The sequence below is a fragment of the Cygnus olor genome, chromosome 8 (assembly GCF_009769625.2).
Source record: "Cygnus olor isolate bCygOlo1 chromosome 8, bCygOlo1.pri.v2, whole genome shotgun sequence".
NCBI classification, from domain to species: Eukaryota; Metazoa; Chordata; class Aves; order Anseriformes; family Anatidae; genus Cygnus; species Cygnus olor.
This window is the reverse complement of record NC_049176.1, coordinates 17912036-17932130: the sequence shown is the minus strand read 5'-3', so window position 1 is coordinate 17932130 and position 20095 is coordinate 17912036. Positions and strand designations below refer to the sequence as shown.

The following is a 20095-nucleotide window of genomic DNA, read 5'->3' as shown; positions in this document are numbered from 1 at the left end:
CACTAACATATGTAAATGGGAGCAGACACATGCAAAGTCAGAGGATACTGATACCTTTTTTGGGTTATTACTGAAAAAGGAAACAGCGAAACCCCATAGAACATGCCTTCTCCATCTTCTTTAAAAAAAAAAAAACACTTAGGTACAAATAATGTTTTAATGTTTTCCTTGAGACAAACTCTTCTGATAAATATTTATGGAGTTAAAAAGAAATTCCCTGCTTTGTGAGTAGCTGGATGTTTAGACAGTTTGATAGCTCTCCAAAGGAAGCATCATGCCAGAACAGAGGCCATGGCACAGTGCAAGAAGTGCCATTCACAGAGCACCAGTTTACAGAGCTTTTTTTTTTTTCCCCCCCACAGGGAAAAGCGTGGAGACAGGTTTTGGTTGTTTGGTTTTGTTTTTAAATGAGACAACACAAAGACTAGAAGTACAGACCTCAAATCCTTCCACTTACTTGTGGCAGAACAGTTGTTAATACCTCTCAGGCCTTCACCAGAACGCAAATCTACTGTAGGAGGAATACTACAAGCAATGCCATCCTTTACCTTTTACAGGATTCACCTTTTCCTGCTTACCTGGAGAAACTGTCCACATGTTACTGTTTTGCAGTCCAAATCCCAAGGTCTGCAGGAGAAATCTAGTGCTTTCTCCACTGCTGCAGGTGTCCCAGGCCTTCATGCAAGTTCTCTTCAAGACCCTGACCAACCAAGTATTACACTGGCTAGTGTTGCCAATAAACATAGCAATTTTATTAAAACAAAAATCCCTCTGTGATAATATAAAACAAGGCTTTGCCATCTTCATTTTTACTTGCAGTTCGATCAGTCTCAGCTCCAGTGGCTCCATGGAAACAAGTATGAACAGCAGCAGCCATTTACTGCTGGCGGTGGTGCCAGGTAACGTTCAGCCACAACCCAAACAGGAAACAAAACAAGTATTTTATTTTGAAGTAGCATTTTATTTTCCATTGGCTTTGTATACTGAGTTTTGGCCTGGTTAACACAAACTGTGCACTGCAGGTAGCTCTAGGGACACAAACATTTGCATGATATGCCTTTGCAATGTCACTGGCTTTACAAAGCACAACTTTACGTAATTTTCAAGACACCAGACTAATGAAGTAGTAATTGCACAAGAACATTGCATTATAAGGGCCAAAAACAAAACCAACAAAAATACCACATGTGTAAACCTTTCCAGCATTACTCATAAATACAGCATTTACTGTGAAATGTTAGGTCATACCCATACTAGCTAACTTGTGTTGGGGGGGGGTGTCTCTGGCCATGGGCTTGCTGTGCTCGTAAACTAAGGTCTGCTCCCAAATCCCCCAGTGCCTTCTATAAAACTTCAACTTGGCCTTTAAGCCAGGCGCTGGTTCTGCTTCAACCAGCATGATCCAGATTTTCTGCGAGCAAATTGTGCCAGAAGAATTTGCCCAAACCAAACCACAGATTATCTTCTGGCCTTGTACAATACGCTCTTGATGTTGTTCTCCAACAATTCCACGTGGTCTCTGCATGCAATTGCCTGATTTAGTACCAGGGATCAGGTTTTCTCTAGGACAACACAGGTAACTCCTGTTGAAATTAGGAAGAGGGAGCAGGAAGCTCACTGCTGTTGAAATCGGACAGCAAGAGACAGGTTCTTAGACCACTGAGAAATCCACATTCGAATTTTTAATTTAAAAGCTTATGATTTAAAAACATTACCCTAGACCTTTAAATTGCTGGATCCTCCATTAGAGCATAGTCCATAAGTCAAAACTTAATTTTTTGGACGGCTGTGACCGCACGCACACCGCACATGATCAGTCACAATGCTGAAAGCCCTCCATCACTTGCTGTTTCATGGCCTCTTCAAGCATACTACCTTAAGACTTGCTTGCAAATCAGAGGTTAAATGTGGTCCAGATGAGGTCAGATGATTAATTCATATTGTATTCTTGTAGGAGCTGAAGTCGTTTTCAGGCTTTTTTTCTTTAATTAATTTCTATTTTAAATAAATTAATTGAGCCTGTATATATTATATGTACATTTAAATACCCCTTAGAAGTTTGCTGTGTTAGAACAGGGTTTCGGGTATCATTTCTCTCAGTGGCACAACAGTCACAAAGAAGGGTGAGCCACCCATTTGATATTATCTGGGAAAGTAAAAAACAGGCTTAATAAGCACTGCCTTGCTGTTAGTCCACCCTCCACAGCTGCCTACGTGACAGCAGCAAAGCGTGCAACATGTCTCCTTGCAGCACTCATCCGCCTGTATATAATGGCTTTTATACACTTTGTAATGTCAGATCCTGATGATTTATGGCTGAATTTTATACACACGCACAGGTATTTGGTCTTCCCATCGCAGCTGGGTTTCTGGCACAGCTTTAATAAGCCATCGAACTACTTATCTTGAAAGCAAGAGAAGGAGGAGGACAAGAGAAGCATGAACTTGTAAACAGGGAAAGCGAAGAGGCCACAATCCTGTCCAACCAAGCCTACAATCCTCCTCAAGAAACTGTTCAAAGCATGAATGCCATTCACTGGAGGACCTCACTACATTATTTACGTTTTGTTTCCACGCACAGAAAGTCTCTCATATATACTTATTCCATTCACAAAAAAGATAATTTCAGGCACTTAAAAGAAAAAGAAGCACAGGAAGTTTTCTTCATTACAAAGTGTTTTTCCATCAGTCAATTACTTATAAGAACTTTTGTTAACACTGGAGTTGAGGCTCTGGAATGAAGTGGATATATTGTTTACCAGTTTTGCCAGTCAATCTTCTCTTACAAAACTTTTCCCTTCCCCCTCCTTTTCTCAGCCAACTCAGGCCCTTGAATTACTCAGGAGTTTCCTTTATCATTAAGATCTCCTTTTCCACAAATCGTCCCTTGAATAATACCATCTTCAATGTACTGCCCTGTGGTGTCCGTGCTCCTGCCAAGCACGGTGGAGGGAATCCGTGACGAGCGTCTCTCCTGGCTCTTATCATCAGACGAGCAGCAAAGCATCTTTTTCATGGTGCTCCACATCTCATCATCTTTGTATGAATAAATTACAGGATTCATGACAGAGTTCATCAGGGCCAGGAGAAGAAACCACCTTTTCACATTCTGAACCCCACAGTAGGTGCAATTTAGACCATCAAGCAGTAAGACGACCAGTCCAGGAGTCCAGCAGACAACAAAGGCACCTGGAAATAAAGGAGACAGAGAAAAGAAAGGAAAAAAAGATTTCAGACTTCTAGCTTTGTTGTTTTTTAAACATCTTACTAGTTCGTTCATCAAAAAATTACTCAAAAATTAAGAAAGCTGGAGCGGACAAAATACTAGTGACAATAGCAAAATGGCATCTGCTACAGCTTCTCTGCCAGGCCTGGAGCACGAGGCCCTCAGAAGCAGGCAGGGTGTGAGAATCCAGCTACTGTCAGCATCAGCTCAAACGCAAGTCGGGAAAGGACCTCACAACAGCAATTTGTCCACTCTGGTAAATAAACAGGATCTCTGGAGCACACAGCTAGCACTTTGAACAGAGAAGATGTCCTCTCTTCACGTATCTCGTATGCTGGAGGGGAAGATGCCCAGTGTCTCACTGCCACCGCTTGTAAAGGAGAACAGAGAAAGAAAAAGATGAGGCAGTGAAGATGAAACAAGGCTGTAGCAATCAGGGCAAAGAAATGCGGCAAAGTGCATGATAAAAAAAAAAGGCAAAAAAGATGAGGAAGTAGGAAAGTAGTGGTGTGGGGAACAAGAAAACAAAGGACTAGCCCTAGAGCCACAGGGTTCTCTTCGTCTCCTCCAATGTGTGCAAAGTTGTCAGGGGGACGACATCGGGGTGTTTGGTCTCAGCCCCGGGCTTGGGAGGTGCCCAGCCCCAGTTGCCCCCCGCGGCACCGCCAGCCTGGGAGCCCATGGAGAAAGCAGCCCAGTGCACGATAATGCTAACTTAGCACAAGCCACAATTGCAGCCTGACGTACTGAAATAGAAAATTACAACTCTGCACAGCAGTCACATTTCAAACAACGTACTGAGCAAATTCCAATCATTTACAGAGGCATAGCTCCCCTTTTTTGGGCGTGAAAAATAATCAAACACATAAGGATGGCAGCAGCTACATGCTATAAAGCTCTCCTGGGAGTCTTGGTATCTGTTCAACAGTTTTGGTCATGCTCCTTTTCTCGAGGCCACTGATTTTCCCATGTCCAAGCCGTGCCCAGGCCGGTGGGGGAGCCCGGCTAGCAGCAGGACACCAGCTGGACAGCACCACAGGCATGCCCTCCGCTGCGTGCGCCCGGCCTGGGTTTATGGGCATGCACATTTACCCCCTGCTAAGGAGCTCAGGGGTCATGGTGCCCACCTACACCAGGCCATAACGGTATGCAAAACAAATCAACGTGACAACACCCCACAGACCTTGTTGCAGAAAGACCCCTCTTTTATAAAGAGCATCGTAAGGAGTCCGGAAGAAATCCAACTGATGCCTTTACTGCATTCCAGGAAGAATTACACAGAATGGAAAGGTGAGAGACCACCTCCTTTGGGAAATGCATTTTCTACTCTGCTGTACCAAGATGTCTGTGATGCTAAGTACCAATTTCATGGTGTTAGTTTTGAGCTAACATCAAGTGTCAACATCAGTGACATTCCTCCAATACCCACTGGCACCAGGAGCGGCAAGCTGCGACCACAGCACGCGCTCTCCCCGGCCAGCCTCTGCGCTACGCTGCACGCTGGTTTGGCTCCACCACGCTGAGTAAGCAGTCGTGACACCAGCTCCCTCTTACAGGCTGCAAGGGAGAAAACATCCTACTGATTTATGGCCCTGGAGTTCAAGGGCAAATCCCACCCACTGTAACAAGCGCTGGAACCAGACCACCCAGACATGGCTGTGTCTACACGAGTGCCTCAGCAAGTATTTGGACAGGATGCTTTTGCTGGCCACCAAAGGTCACTGGCAAAGTTGTCAACACACCACCTCCATGCAGAAATTAATATGGTAACAAACCCTCCTCAGAACAAGCACAGAAAGCATTCTGATCACCTGCCTTTTTTTTTTTTTAATATTATTATTTTTTCATTCTACCAAAGCATGCTAGGTCCAACCCTGCTTTCATGGAGGCCAGCAGGACAGGAAATGGACCCCACAGCCACATTTAACTAAACCAGAGAGAAATCCCCCCTGCAAACAAAACCCTGAGCTCACAAGCAGGATTAGTCCACGAACTCTCAGGAGACATTGTGGGAGCCCTATCAAGGTTGCAAAGGGAAAAGTACGGAGGGATAACATCTGCAGGCCTCTCTCTGGCACCCAGAGGACTGCACACAGAACCTTTTAGTTTCCCCTGCTGGGAGGCTGCACCCACTCCATGGGCAGTGATGAGGAGGGGGCAACGCAGTGGCAGCACTGCAGTTCCTGGGAAGTGCTCTCACAGGGCTGCTACTTCAACTCCATCCAAAACACATTTTACTGTCACCAAGCAATTCACACCCTACTCACAGCGTGGCACTGATGAAAGCAAGGTGTGGCTCAGCCTTTCTAGGATTTTGCTATTTTTACCACAGAACTTTGAGAGGGACCCATGGTTAAACATAAATATAAGCCTTTGTCTCGGCCCTTCGGCAATCTTCTTTGCAGACTTTTTATCCCGTAGGAGCTCCTCTCTCTGAGAAAGTGCCACGCTTTGAAAATAATTTCATTTCTGGGACTCTAAAATTCAGCGAATGACAAGAAATAAAGCCTGGCTGCAACATGAATCGGAAGAACAGCTCTGAGACTTCACACCGGATTATGGGAGATCAGGAATCACAGAGCCTCAAGGTCAATTTGAGGATTTTCCACTAGTTTCAAACATGGATTTTCTTGTAGATTACATCATCTCTACTTAAAAATTAATGGCTTCCTGCATACCTGGACGTACTACTGATGCTTTGGTGGCACCATGCCTTAAAAATCCACATCAAAGCTGTCTCTCAGCATGCCGACACTAAGAAAGGGGGGGGGAAACAACAACAAAAAAAATACTATGTGGTAGCTTCCGCTTGCCTTTGCCACAGATGTGCCCGAGTTAAAACAGCAAGTTACCAATTAAACTATAAATTCACTAAAACTGGAAGTCACGTGCCTTAAGGTTGCCATTTCAGTGGGAATCTCCCTGCCAAGTTCAGACAAGCTGCCACACACACACCACCTGAACGTCGCACACCCCCGCACCCACCAACTGCCCTGCGTCACAGGGACAGTCGCATGCTTTGCCAGGACTGTGCCACAAGGTCAGCCTAAGAGGATTTTAGCTCCTTTTGCTAGGTTTCCCAGTTCCAAGCAGATAACTTCCTACAGTTGAGCATGCCAAAGGGAAAGCCATTTCCACTGCTCCTATCCTGTGACGGATCATCTGAGGGCCTATGGCAGAAAGAGAGAGCTTACAGGGACATCGTTGAGAAGATGGGGACCTGAATCCCAGGCTCTGGAAGGAGCCATGCAAGCCCAGCAAAGGGTGGTGCAAAAAAGCCATCTGCAGCTGAGATGACCATGCACCCATGAAGTTAAACAAACCCAGACTCCCCCAGCTCTCATCTGCAGGACCACAGGAAAATACCCAGAGAGGACAGCAATGTGTTGAAAGCAATGTATTGCCTGTGCCTCTTTTCCTGGGGAAGACGGAAGGATGAGCATGCCAACAGCACCCTGCAGCACGCAGCCTCCTCCCATGCAGCAGAATTTTGTCCTGAACCTGCCATGACACCAAGACAGCAAGTTAACAAGCACTCTCATTCTCATCATGCTTCCTCCAGCAACAGCGCTTCCTGTAATTGCTTTTAGTTGAGACCATACCAGCCATTTACTGCAAAGCATCTTCAGACGGTTAAGAAGAAGCCACTGAAAGTAACTGCCTTGAGCTGAAAACCCCATGCCCACTTGCTGCATATAGCTATAGGCCATTGCATAAGTGGACATAAGAGCAGTTTGTAAGTATCAGAGTGGTCACTTGGGGGTTCCTTTGGTAATCAAAAAGGCCATAAAACATGGCAATCCAGTTTCTAATGCTTTTTGCTTAGTGTGCTTGAATGACTAGGCCAGGAATACACATTGCAAGCTGTTCTAAGAAATAAATTCTCATTCCTATAAACAAATATTTACAAAAAGCCTCACAGAGCCAAAATCTGTAAAATTGATAAGAAGGAACAGGCCAAGAGACAAGTCATCTGACATGGGAGTTTGGGGTACATCTTGCACCCATTGACATATGCACTCATTCGACTTCTATGAAAGCAGGCTCTGTTCTCATTTTATTTCTGACTGGCAAAGTAAAAATACAAAATTATGACCTCCAAAGCAGCACCCCGACTAAGTTAAATTTGTCTGACCCATGAAGTAATATCATCATATGCTTTGTCTGAATTATAATCTGGTGGCTAAAAACCCACACTCTGCAAGTAAGAGGAAGCTAACGCTGATCTTTAAATTGACCCAAAGGCCCCTCTCCCCACCAAAAGAAAGAAAGAATTTGAAAGGAAGGACATGAAATTTGAAGTCTGATTTATTTCTTTTCTGAATGCCTAAGGAGGAACAGGAACAGATTCATGCTGCCTCAAGAAACAAGTGCAAGTAACTACACCTGGAGGAGGGCTTTGTTCTGATCCTTGAACTTTATGCTACAGGTGCTCACTACTCCACTAGGAGATGCTCACTGCCCATTCTGCCTGAAAATTCACCACCACAGCTAGTGTTTTCTTCCAGCAATCAACCATCCACTCTGCACCTCTATTTAATAAGCAGCTACATCACAACTAGCTGAAGTGATCTGAGCTGCTCAGATAACCAGAGTGTCTCTAGGGTGAAATCTAGGTCACATCTCATTTTGTGATCTAGAGATCTAAGGCTGTACTGTATCACCATCTGAAAGTACTTTGCACTATGCAATCTTTACAAAACAGAGGCAAATTCTCCCCCTACAAAGCAAATAGCTGCCAGGAAAACGTTACAGATCCACCAGGCATCCTCTCCTTTCCCCATTGAAGGTGAATTTTCAGTAAGTTCAGGAAACGGACAAGAGGAAGAAGTACAGACAAAGCTACCCACATACAGCCACAGGATTCAGGGCCCTGTGCACATATTAAAGAACATTATTTTGAAAGTGTTTTACTAGGTAGCAGTGAACCTTCATAAGCCTTCCTCCACAGCTGTTCTGTAACTCCCTGTCCCCTGCAACAAACGAGGGACAGCTCACATTTTTAACAAGCTGCCTACAAACAAGCCGTGTGAGCATTTACCAAACAGAGACACGTCTCTTCCACGTGCTGCCAACTGGCCCTCTGCTTTGCATTTCTATTTCGTGCAACATTGATTTCACTGTTTAAGCTGGACAGAAGGCTAAATAACTTCACCACTTGTAAGTTTAGTGGGTGTTGTTTTCTAATAAACGCTGGTTGGCATTGCCAGCCTTGCTCCAGCCTCTTACCTAAGAGAGTCATGACGGTCTTCATAAGCTTTACAGGGGTTCTCCTGCGGCTAATGGATCCACTAGTGTGCGATGATAAGACATTAGTTTTCCGCTGGACGTACATGTAGATTCTTATGTAAACCACCACCATAATGAAGAAAACAACAAGGTTTAGGACGCTCCAGAACACCAAGTAACTTCTGCTGTAAATAGGTGCCAGGGAAGAGCAGGCGGTAATGTCACAGAGGCAGTTCCAACCCAGGGAAGGAACAGCGCCCATAAAAATAGCAATGGCCCAAATTGATATAATTAAAAAGGTGACTCTCTTCTTTGTGAGATTACTGTGGATCTTCATCCGCATGATTGACATGTGCCGCTCAACAGCTATGACAAGGAGATTCACCAGGGAAGCTGTCAGGCTGGTATCCAGAAGACCCTGACGCAGAAACCAGCGATTTACAGTTAATGTCTTAGACACTGGGCCAGTGTTGAACATCAAGAAGACATAGGCAATTCCAGCAAAAAAGTCTGCAGCTGCTAAATTGGCCAGCAGATAATAAAAGGGAAAATGAAACCTCTTGTTCTTGACCACAGCTGCTATGACCAGTGAGTTTGAAATGAAAATGAAGAGGCAGAAAAACGTCCCAAAACACAGAACAACAATAAGCGTTGGCCCTGTCCACTCATCTGCTGTGTCAGTGTTTGTCCTGTTATAAAAAAAGTCCATGCGCTTATCATAGTAGCATTCGTTCATCCTGGATTACAGCCCCTGCATCCTAGGAAGAGTGGAAGGGGAAAGAGAAGGAATTAAGTTAACTATTGGTCCTTGCTCGAATAACCATACTTAACATGTTGGGGTAATTTTTTTTCCTTTGGGGGGCATGTATTTGGAAACCTCAAGTAAAAATTCATATTGTACAATTTATTAGTGCAGAAGGAAATATTCTGTCCTCTAAAGGACTGCAATTAATGATGCTTCCATGAATGAGGATTTTTTGCAAGTCTTACCTGCTTACAGCCAGCAGTCCCCTTGCACTAGCAGTCATACTGTGCAGGCAACAATGTGGAAGTTAAGAGGTTAAAAGTGGAGGTCAAAAAGAAAACCTGAGCTACAGCCAGGCCTTTCTTACTGTGAAATCCCATGTTTGAGCCACAGCCCCATCATTATTTCCATTTCTCAGTGCATCCAGTCAGGACAGTAAAGCATAAATCATAACTCTTCCATTTTACTGACTAAGCAATAAAAAGCCTATTACTGGAAAAAAACTTTTTTTGAATTATATATTAATGAATGCAATAACGTATGTATATAAAATGCTAAGGGCATATATATTCTGAACACATGCCTGTTACTTACTGCTACGGGATTCAAGTAAATGTGCTGAAAAGTAAAAAAAACCACTGTACATATTTGTCTGCACTAAAGCCACAGATTATTTTATTGGGCTGTCACCCCAGAGCGCTGTGAGCACCACACACACACCAATTATCTTCAAAACCAAAACGCAGTTCTGTACCCAACCACAGGATAAAGAACGGCCCAGCAAGAGCAGCAGCGCAGGGTTGTTTTCTGACATCTGCTCCGCACTGCTGTGGACACAGGGCTATTAGACGTGACGGAGGGGCAGCTCTGGCTACCAGATGACAGCACACTTCAACTTCTCCAGAGAGGTCAATGTCAGCAATTTTGACAGCAACTGCTCACGGCGAGCAGACCCTGTGCAGGGTCTCACAGCCTGGTAGCGGGCGTTTGTGTCTGATCACCACGAGCCCTCACATTCACTGCCAGGACCTGAGTAAGTGTTTTAACCTTGACTTTGCTAACAAATACCATATAATTTTTGCCAAACCCAGGATCCCAACCATGGCACAAGGCCCTAGGCACGGCAGACACCACACAGAGCAGCAAACCCGTGCCTGACTGAGGACAGGAGGCGGCGTGGGGATGCAGGGCTGCTGGAGGAACAAGGCTGCCAGCTTTGTCAACTTCCTCGCAGGCCTCACGGTGCTGTGAGTGCCAGAGCAGCGGGCTGAGTGGGGCTGAAAGGATGGAAAGAGCAGATGCAATGGGCACAGGCAGAAAGATGCAAGAAAAGGCCTAAGCTTCTCACCTCTGCAGCTAAGACTGATCACAGATAAAGATCAGGTACACTTAGGTAACCACAGGCTAATAATGGACTAGCAGTGGTATCTCATCTCTCTGGAGAGTGAGAAGAAAATTAAGCAACCCCCAGCAGGCTGGCTAACAATCCACATTTATGTTAAAGATTCTTTCTGAGCTTTAAGATAAAAGGTTTGTCTTCTGTGATTTAAGTTATGCTACTGTTGTTATTTCTCTCATACAGCATTTGTATCGTCTAACTTTAGATCAACTCATACTATTCTGTGATTAATATTTGCAGCTAAGTGAAAATTTGTTGAATACTTCATTTTTCTGAACTGGCTTCTTAGCCTTTCCTGGTTTCCACCCTGTATCTAATAGTCAGCATGAAGGCAGGCCACTTGACGTTGATGTCCATTTTTTTACCCTCAAGAACCTACGCAACTGCTTCTTTTATACAAGAATCTCTTATTTAAAGCATCAAATTCAAGTATATAGCCAGAAGTAAGAACAGCTGTTTAAGGATAAGAAGTGGAAGGAAACAAGTAAATCATCCCTTGCACTGAAATATTACAGAGCATCCCTTCATCTAAAAATAAAGAAGCCTCAGTAACTCAGAACCACCATCAGGAGTCAACTAGAGCTTGGTACCTACCTCTCCCAGCTCAAAGCAGCACAGTAAAGTTGGGCAGTCAGTAAATTCCCCATTTTCACTTAGAAAGTATTCAGAAGAACATGATGCAATTAAATCTGTAAGCAACCAGAAGTCCCTAAGCAGCTGTGAACAACAGCTACTCAAGCTGGGAACCCTGCCCAGACCAGGCAGCTCTGGTCTTACCCACCAAGGCAGTAAAGGACTTGCTGAGCTTGGCAGGAAGCTTTTAAAGAACAACCCAAGTGCCTGCATATAGAAGTAGCATTTGGGGCAAGAGTAGCAGGAGAAAAAGAAAAAAAAATCTGTGAAAATTACAGGGAAGGTTTTCTGAACATGCATCTTACTGTGTAATCATCTCAAGAGATGAATCTCTTGCTTGCAGTGACAAGAGAGCAAAGAGATCTGCAGACACATCGTTACATCTTATCTAGGCAACAAGCTTAAAGAAATCAATAATATCAACTGTGAACTTATTCTGAATACTTCCGCTTATTGAAATGCCATACTCATTTGAAATAGTACCCCCAAAAAGAATAAAAATCACCTATCAGTAATTCTCCTCCACAATAATCACAGTACACTCACTGTCACTCAGCAGAGCTCAAACGGCAAATGACTTTGAAAGTGATGTCTTGTGATGCTGAGATAAGGCATGAAGGGAGTAGGAAAGCGTTCAGCTAAGGTCTGAAGGTCACAGGGCCAACTCTGGAGATGTCCAGACAGAGGCTGCATCCAAGCAGTAGCTGAACTGGAGCTAGCTTGCATCCCAGTATTGCAGAGCGCAGGGCTGCCTGTACCAGCCTATATACAGAGAGCACTGCTCCTCACTCCAGGGCCCATCCAGAGCATGGATATCTCACACCTTCATTTTTTATGTCTGTGTCCTTACAGCAGAACTGGCCCAGCCTCAGGGCAGCTGTATCCTTGATGGCCCTGCACCAATCTGCACCAGGCACAACGAATGTGCGAGAGGAGATCCCATATTTCCTGGCGTGGCACAGGTTAACGCATTGCAGGACTTTATTCTCCAGGTCTTCGCTTCCGCAGTCAAATTGAAGATCTTTTTCCTTACAGCAGGTTTAAACTTACGAAGAAAAACAAACTTCTTAAGTATTAGATATTTCAGATTTGTTTATTAAGTATTTTTAAACAAATATTTGAAAAACCAGGCATAATATAGTCTGCCACAGTTATAAAATTAATAGAAACTGAAGTAGTAGAAAAATAGCTAGACCTTTTATTGTTGAAGTGGCTCTTACCAGCTTGATACTTCTAGCTTTTATGGGAGAGGACAGCAAACAACCTCCATTCACCACCTCTGTGCCACTCGTGGCTTTATAGAGCTCCACACAGATCTCCAAAACTCAGTGACAGTAACACTATTTGCTTGTTCCAAGTCAGTTGCGAGTGAAGACATCAAAACTTTGCCAATCCCAGTGCCTTTTTGCCCTTGTCAAAAAGGTTCTTTTCCTCGTGTCAGTCTATTTAATTAGTTCAGTTCAACTAATTGTGGCTACAAATATCAGGAGCTGATGGACTATTTCTTCCTATTACTCAGAGTGCTAGAGGTATTGAGGGAGAGAAGTCATCTGCTTCAAAATCTCAAAGGATTTGGTTCAGTTAAACTGCTTGCAAATGAGAAAGCATATATTAAAAATGCTTCTCATTACAGTGCATTTTCAGCTCTCTTGTCTTCAAGATAGCTTGCGTATTTGAATTGATTTTGCTTTTCTCTATGTGAGCACAACTTGTAACATGTCAAAGAATGGTTTGGGTGGGAAGGGACCCTTAAGGACCACTTAGTTCCAACCCCCCTGCCAGGGGCAGGGACACCCTGAGCCAGAAAATATCCTTCACCATTCTCAAGAATTTGCCTGAGTCTCTACTATTACAGTATGCTAGCTACTTAAACAAAAGGTTACTAAAATAAACCATCACGTGGAAGCTTCAGACAAAAGCTTCAGCTGGTTGCCAATCAACACACTGTAAGAGTTGTTATCCAATTAGAAAAGGGTTTGCCTCAAGGAAGTTACAAAATCATGTATATTCGCAGAAAAACTGGTATCGGTTATTTAAGTCAATGATTTTGCTGATTCAAACTGTGATTAAAATCACCTTTTAAATCACTTTGACTCAAAATTAGCTCGGCCTGTAGGTCACTCCCAAGGGGAGATTCTCACCATTAATGCAGCCTGCTCTGAAGGGAAAACTCAGATAGCATTTTATTGAGAGATTTTAATGAGAGGGTCATTATAACATTTAGCCTGCAAGCCACAGCGTGATTCACAGCACACACCACTGCCTCACTGCCTTTCCCGTCCATTAAAAGCTGAGTTGTTTCAACGCGTTTGCCACAACCTTATTGCAAAGCTGGCATCAGTTTGGAGGATTCAGGGTGGCTGCTGGCCTGCTGCTGCAGGAAGGCACCAGGGTGGGAGTGTGTGAGCTGCGGGGGGAGGACAGGAGCTGAGCTTCAGCTTCAGGCCGGGGCTGGGTGGGCAGTGAGGGCTGTGCACACCAGGCAGGGCAGCCCGGCCCCAAACCCAGCCCCAGCAGCGGGCAGACCTCTGCCAGGCATCTCAGGCCTGTCACACAGCACCTCTGAGGCACGCAGGGGTTGTACAGCTGACTTGTCACAGGCACCTGTGGTGGAGCAAGGAGGAAAGCTGCTTGAAATCCCCCACTCCAGGTCCTGCACCCGGTCTGTTACTGCGGAGAAACACTCTAGGGTAGATCTGGCTGAGGACAAGTTAAAACACAAGTCCCACTGGCAGCAGGTGGCTGTGCAGCAGCATGAGCCCAGGAAGGCCAGGACGCTCACAGATGACCCCATTAGCTACACTCCTGCCTGCCCCATGGGCCCATGAGGGCACCCCCGGCCCCCTCCTCTGTTCTGGACAGCCAGTGCCCCTGCCATCTTGTTTTCCAAGTCACTGAGAAGCTCCTTCTCACCTGGATCCACAGAGGCAGCGATGGCAGCAGAAGGCAGCCAGCACTCAGCAGGCAGGCTGTGTGTACCAGTAGTACCAGTTTACCAGTCCAGAAAGGGAATCGGTTCCTTGTTCCCCTCCACACCCTGAACACATGCATGGCCACGGAGGAAAACAACACAGCCAAATGATTGCGCAGTAACCCAAGAAACCCATTCAGGTTGCCTCAGCTTAAAAAGAAAGAAATACCAATGCTGAAAAGGGTGTGTAACAGAGCCAAAGCCAAAAATGTTAATATGTAACTGTAAGAAGGAATTTGGTGAGGTAAGCTCTTAGGTTTACTTTGAATTGTCTTTAGTAGTTAATTAGTATTATACAAAAGTCAGTTCAGACAAACAGACAAAAAGGAAGTTTTTCCCTAAATCCACATTTAGTCGTCAGTTTCTGATGCATAAAGAACAATGTTATTCCTTAGTCCTCAGATTCTAAACCAGAGACTTTATCTGATACCATTAGAGGATGCAATGGAAACCAACATTCATTTGGCAGGTTTAACGGAGAAAAATTATCTCAGAAGTAACTGGTTTACATTTGGTTTATTAGGGAAATTCTGTGGGCACTGCCTGTACTTGGAACAGCTGCTACATGGTCCACTTTTCCAGGCACTAAGAATGTACTTTTTAAAAGCCATTCTTTTTAATTCAGTGTTAAAAGTATAATAAAAAAAGATTATAAATAAAGCTATAAGGCTTAATGAGTAAGCTCTTGAATCCAAAGAATTTATTACTACGGAAATCCATTTCTGTCTGTGGTTGGCCATGTTTATTTTTCTTCATAACTTAAGTATCTCCCATTTTAGATAATTGACTGTGAACTCAAATCAAGCATGCACAAGCAGCATTATCTTGTTATCTTGGTCTTCAACTCTTTTTAGAATAAGAACAGAGTGCCACATCCATTTCCACTCCAAGCCAGCTTCATCCATATAATGTTAACTTGATGGAAATGCTCAGGCTTCCACCAGGGTTCCAGCCGCTTCCAGTAACAGTCCATTTTAGTGGCAGCATAGGTTGGAATAAAACAGGTAGGGACCGGGAGGAGGGAAGTCAAGATGATTCTGTAAGCATGTTATATTTCTGAGAAGCATAAATCATATCTCTTTGAATTACTTCTATATTTGTCAACTCCTATGTATTGGTGGTGGAAACATCTACGGCTTCATTACTTATCAGATAGCCTTGGTACTGTACACAGGATAGGGGGTACAAAGGGTCTTAAAGCATTAAACCTTCCAAAATTTTAGGAGCTCAAAACTAAATATTTAAATTGCAAGGTCAGGAAGCAGTACCACCAGCCACGGACCCACAGCGCCTTGTACACACAGACTGATAAGAGGCTTAAAAATCGTTATGGGGGCACCCCGCGCAAGTCTGTGACAGCGCTGGTCCCCAGCGAGCCGTGGCAGGCTGGTGCGGGCAGCTTGGCTGTAAAGCACAGGGTCACCTACACCAAGTCCTGAAAAGGCTCAGGCTCCAGCTCCTGGCATCCCTTTAATGCACAGCTACCCCACTGCACCAGAGGTCTTTTTAAAGCTCCCATCCACTAAAAGAAGTTGTTCAGGGCAGCTACTAAGTAACTCACTAGTTACCACAAGTTCAGACTTCAGACTTTGGTAATTTAAGACTTTCTGAAATTGTGGTTTACTAAATCTATATATGGAGTCCAAACTAAAAACTTCACTGCAAAGCTTTCATTTAGAGCCTCCTTTAAGTGTGGTTCTGGAAGGAGCTGGCAGGTCATCCTATAATGCGGAAACAGACACAGTATTTAAAGTATTTCAAAGCCATTCAAGCAGCCTTTACATTGTGAAACATGCCTAGAAGAAAATACCTGTTCTGCTTATAAACTAAGCTTGTCGTTTCTCCAGAACCCTGCCATCAGCTCATTGATCACCAACAGATGCATTTCTACAGCCCAACACATCATCAGTCTTTCACGAAACTTGTACACTGGAAGTACAGACCCCTTCAGCACATTCACAAGCAAGTGAACTTTCATTTGTAATTTTCAGCACACTGCTCATTGGGAAAAGCCACCTGCCCGCATCTGATTTATTAACAGATTCAGAGCTGTGGTTTGCAAGCATTCACTTCAGTGGAAGTGGTAAGAAATGGTGGGCTCCAAGAAACACTTAGCTAGGCACATGAAAGTGGACTTAATTGCTTTAAAAAAAGAATCCAGGCATGAGAATCTTGAAGACCAACTACCTGAGAAATTGCTTTTGTGGAATATATTCTCTGTGCTGTTTTACACTTCAGAGACCTTATTTCATTCCCTGATAGCATAAGGACTGTGCCGGAGGGGGCTTTGAAGTGGTCATAGCAGGAGATGAGGATACAGCCAGTTCAGCTCCTCCGAAGCTGTAGTCCGGCATTCTGCAAAGAGCCAAACGCATCCTTCAGCTTTTCTTGCTGATAAAAGCCACGTCCTTTCTGATTGTGCTAGTTAGCTTCTTTTCTTTTCAGCAAACAGATAAACTTAGCGAATTCAAATGTTTCCCCACATAACTGGATTTGAGTTGTGCTTTCCGCTAAACCTCTTCCAAGACTTTAAGAGCACGGAAGAAACCACAAACTCTACGTAGGCTGGCGAAGCGAGCTACAGCAGCGCACGTTACCAGCCTGTAACAAAAAGCGCTGGTTTCCAGATCGGTATCGCGGGCGGGAGCACGGACCTACCTGCACGACACGGAGGTACAAAGGCGCTTGTTCTTTTTCCTTGAGGGAAAAACGATCAGAGCATATCACACAAAGTCGCATCTCTGCGTTTTTCAGAGCAGCACGCGGATTGGGACCCTACCTTACGAACAAGGTGCTAAGGAACCACCCGCACGGCGTGCCTGCTGCCGGCGGCTCGGGGCAGAGGCGCAGACCCAGGGGCGTGCAGCGGGCGGCGCACGGACACGACGCCGCGCGTGTGCCTGCCGAAAGGAGCCGCGGTTCCGTGGGCGCTGCCTTCGGCCCCGGCCGCTTCACCTGCGGTAACCCGGGGGGACCGGGGCGCCCCCCCGGCTCCTGCCCGGCGGCACGGGGCAGGCGCTCGCAAACCGGGGGGGCTGCGGCATAAGCGCGAGTTCAACAGAGCTGCAGAGAGGGCGGTTTTGACCGAATAAATGAAAAATAAAAAGTTCATAAATCACGAAGTCGGTCCAGCCTGCGACGGAGCCATCCCGCCGCTGCCCCCACGCCGCCGGTGCCCGCGGGCCCTGCCCCGTGCCCGCAGCCCCGCCGAAACTCACCCACCGGCAGCCTCCGGAGCGCCGCGCCCGCCGCCCGCCGCCCCGAGCCGGCCCGCCCGCTGCCCGCCCCGCGCCGCCTTAACCCGTACGGCGCTGCCCGCACGGCCCGGCCCGGCCCCCCTTTTGGAGGGGTCCTTCTGAGGCGCGGACAGCCAAGAAGCCGGCTGAGGGGTGCGGAGCCCCAAGAGCCCGCTGTGGGGGCGCTGAGACAGCCCCTGCCCGCGGGGAGCTAGAAGAAAGCCCATGGAAAGCAACCCAGAGTAGGCCTGGACAGGTGCACGGCCGCTGCCCCCCGCCTCACCTGTACCCGTGTTTATGCCTGGTTTAGGAGAACAAGCAAACAGATTATTGTACAGCAATACAGAAAGCATGAGGCTCAGTCAGCTCCCACGGGCAGGACCTGGCCCACACAGCTTTGCCACGAAGAACGAACCAAGCTCAAGTATGGAAGGTAAAGACAAAATTTACCTAAGGACTGTGTTCTGCTGGGTCTGTCCAGCGCTACCTACCTGGACAGGTTACCAAGAACAAGCTTGGGTAGAAGCTGTGCGGAGCTACTCCTGTGGCTGCTCACAGCTGGAGGAGAACTGGCAGAAGAAAATCTCAGCAGAAAGTCTCTGCCCCACTCCGCAGAAAACCCAGTCGCAAGTACGACATAAATCCTAGTGTTCAAGACTGGGTGGAGCCTCGCACATTAACTTTACGTGCAGAACAGCACACAACTTCTGCTGCAACCACTTTTCCCCCATTTTATCCATGAATAGAAGGCCCCAAACTGAGCCCTGAGTCTTATCCCACACCATCCTCCCTCCCCTGAACGCTCATCTTGAAGACGGCTCAAGAAGTTATGTTCTGCTCCTTCCTGCCCTTTTCGTTTAGTGCAGCCTTCTAATTGCCTTCCCACCCATTTCTCTCCTGTTGAGTCTTACATGTGATTAGCTTTTTATTCCCAGGGAACAAGACGAGCAAAAGTAACAGCTTGCTTTCAGGACACTTTGCAAAAGCTTAGATTCAGGTCTTGCTTCCATTACAGTGCATCGCCTCCTTAACAGCTGGGGAAGGACCACCTATCAATCAGCAACTGCATTCAAGCCCATACTAATGCACAGAAGTAAGGGTCACCTTATGCCAGGTTTCCTGTTAAGTTCAACCTCAGTGGAACAGAAAGCTAATGAGGAGCTCCAGCAACTGGCTCTTATCTTTCTTCCAAGAGAAAAACTAAAAACAAAAAACCACCAAACAGATGGTGAAGACACAAATTGGTTTCTAAAATACATTAGTGACCTGTTCTAATAAGGTAGGGCTGAAGCAGCAGTCCAGCTAGCAAACAGCTCATATGATTAAAAAAGACATCAATACAGGACAAGAAAGCTTTGTGATTCCATTATAGAAATTAGATCTGAACAGCAGTAAGAACAATAAGCATTTTCTATATTCCTGCCGTTGATAATACGTACCCTCATTCCCTGAGGATTCCCTCACAACTATTTACCTGGGCCGTGGCTCCAGCAGGTCACGCTCAATGCCCAACCAAGTCAGTGAGAAGCAGCCCCAGTGAGAGCGCTGTGGCTCCTGCACTGCAGCTCAAGCACTAGACATGGCTGGTAGAGACCCAACACTGGCCGAGACCCGGGACGGCTATAAGCTTGGAGACAGGCAATGTCCATCCCCAACAACGCTTTATAAACACACAAAAAATGCTTTTTGTTGTTCTCTCAGTACTGACACACAGAAGCAGGATAACACAACCAAAGCAATAGGTACTGCTACCAAGCACTACCAAAGGTATCAGAGAAATGTTACTGAACTTTTCATACCTTTGCTCCAGGGTAGCAAGTCAGGCTTTTCTATCTATGAATTACTTTAGGTAAACAAGTAGTGCTGTTAACAAGAGCAGGAGCCTTGGACAACACTGTTAGCAAGCCTTTACCTTTTTAAAAGGTTGAACTTTTTTTTTCTCCTGACCACCATGCAATACTGGAGCATGAGTTTGCCAGGTTCTAGTTTTTAAACCATAATTTTTCTACGCTACAGTTATCTGCTACCAACAATTCCTGGTCCTCTCTGAAACTCTTCCTGCCAGATTGTAGTGAGAAGTATATGCAGTATTGTGAGGATGAGTCTTCGTAAGAACAGCTGTCAGTAAGTCAGGATCTTGTACAAGTTTTTACCAGCATCATTTCCTTTTTACCCCAAACTAAGCTGCCACCCACCTTACACATACAAGGACAGGATTTCAAATTGCCTGTAAGAGGAAAAAAAAGTCTTTTCATCATCCCTTACATTATGCTTGCCACAGAAGATTCCAACTGTGCAAAAAAAAGTGTTTACCTATAGGTGAAGCAGTAAGTTTAATTTGGTCACAATATACACATCAAATACTGTGAGCATAATAGAGAAGACTCACAACCAAAAAAGGATAACAAATTGCTTTTGTTTTTAGTAAAGCTGTTAAACAGAAAAATGATCTAAAAATGGTTTATGTTAAAACTGATATACAAGAAGGAGAACAGCAGTTCTTTTGCACTTTTTTGCAGCTCTGTAGTATAACATAAATTTATTCCAAGGAAATGAATTGTGCCAAGTAGAAGTTAGTCTCAATGCTAAATGCATCACTTGAAGTGAAATGAAAGCCTCCTCCCTTCTCCTTGCCAATAGTTGTAATACTCTACTT

At 45.3% G+C, this 20095-nt stretch overlaps 1 protein-coding gene across 3 annotated transcripts; it reads right to left on the bottom strand.

The window, feature by feature from the left end:
* Positions 1-940: 940 nt before the first annotated feature.
* Positions 941-17406, bottom strand: LPAR3 (lysophosphatidic acid receptor 3). 3 transcript variants are annotated; one of them, XM_040565781.1, is made up of 3 exons: positions 16983-17406; positions 8456-9213; positions 941-3189 (listed from the first exon to the last, which is right to left on the bottom strand). In XM_040565781.1, the coding sequence occupies exons 2-3, from the start codon at positions 9189-9191 to the stop codon at positions 2840-2842; spliced, it is 1086 nt and encodes a 361-aa protein (XP_040421715.1). In that variant the 5' UTR covers positions 9192-9213; positions 16983-17406; the 3' UTR covers positions 941-2839. The 3 variants fall into 3 exon arrangements, with proteins under 3 accessions (XP_040421715.1, XP_040421716.1, XP_040421717.1); XM_040565782.1 differs by lacking the exon at positions 16983-17406 and adding an exon at positions 11779-12287; XM_040565783.1 differs by lacking the exon at positions 16983-17406 and adding an exon at positions 11738-11784.
* Between the last annotated feature and the right edge of the window lie 2689 nt (positions 17407-20095).

Coding starts and splice junctions, on each gene's coding strand:
- LPAR3 (XM_040565781.1), bottom strand. CDS start 9,191: ATGAACGAATGCTACTATGATAAGCGCATGGACTTTTTTTATAACAGG. Junction 3,190..8,455: donor GACCGTCATGACTCTCTTAG/GTAAGAGGCTGG, acceptor CTTTATTTCCAG/GTGCCTTTGTTGTCTGCTGG.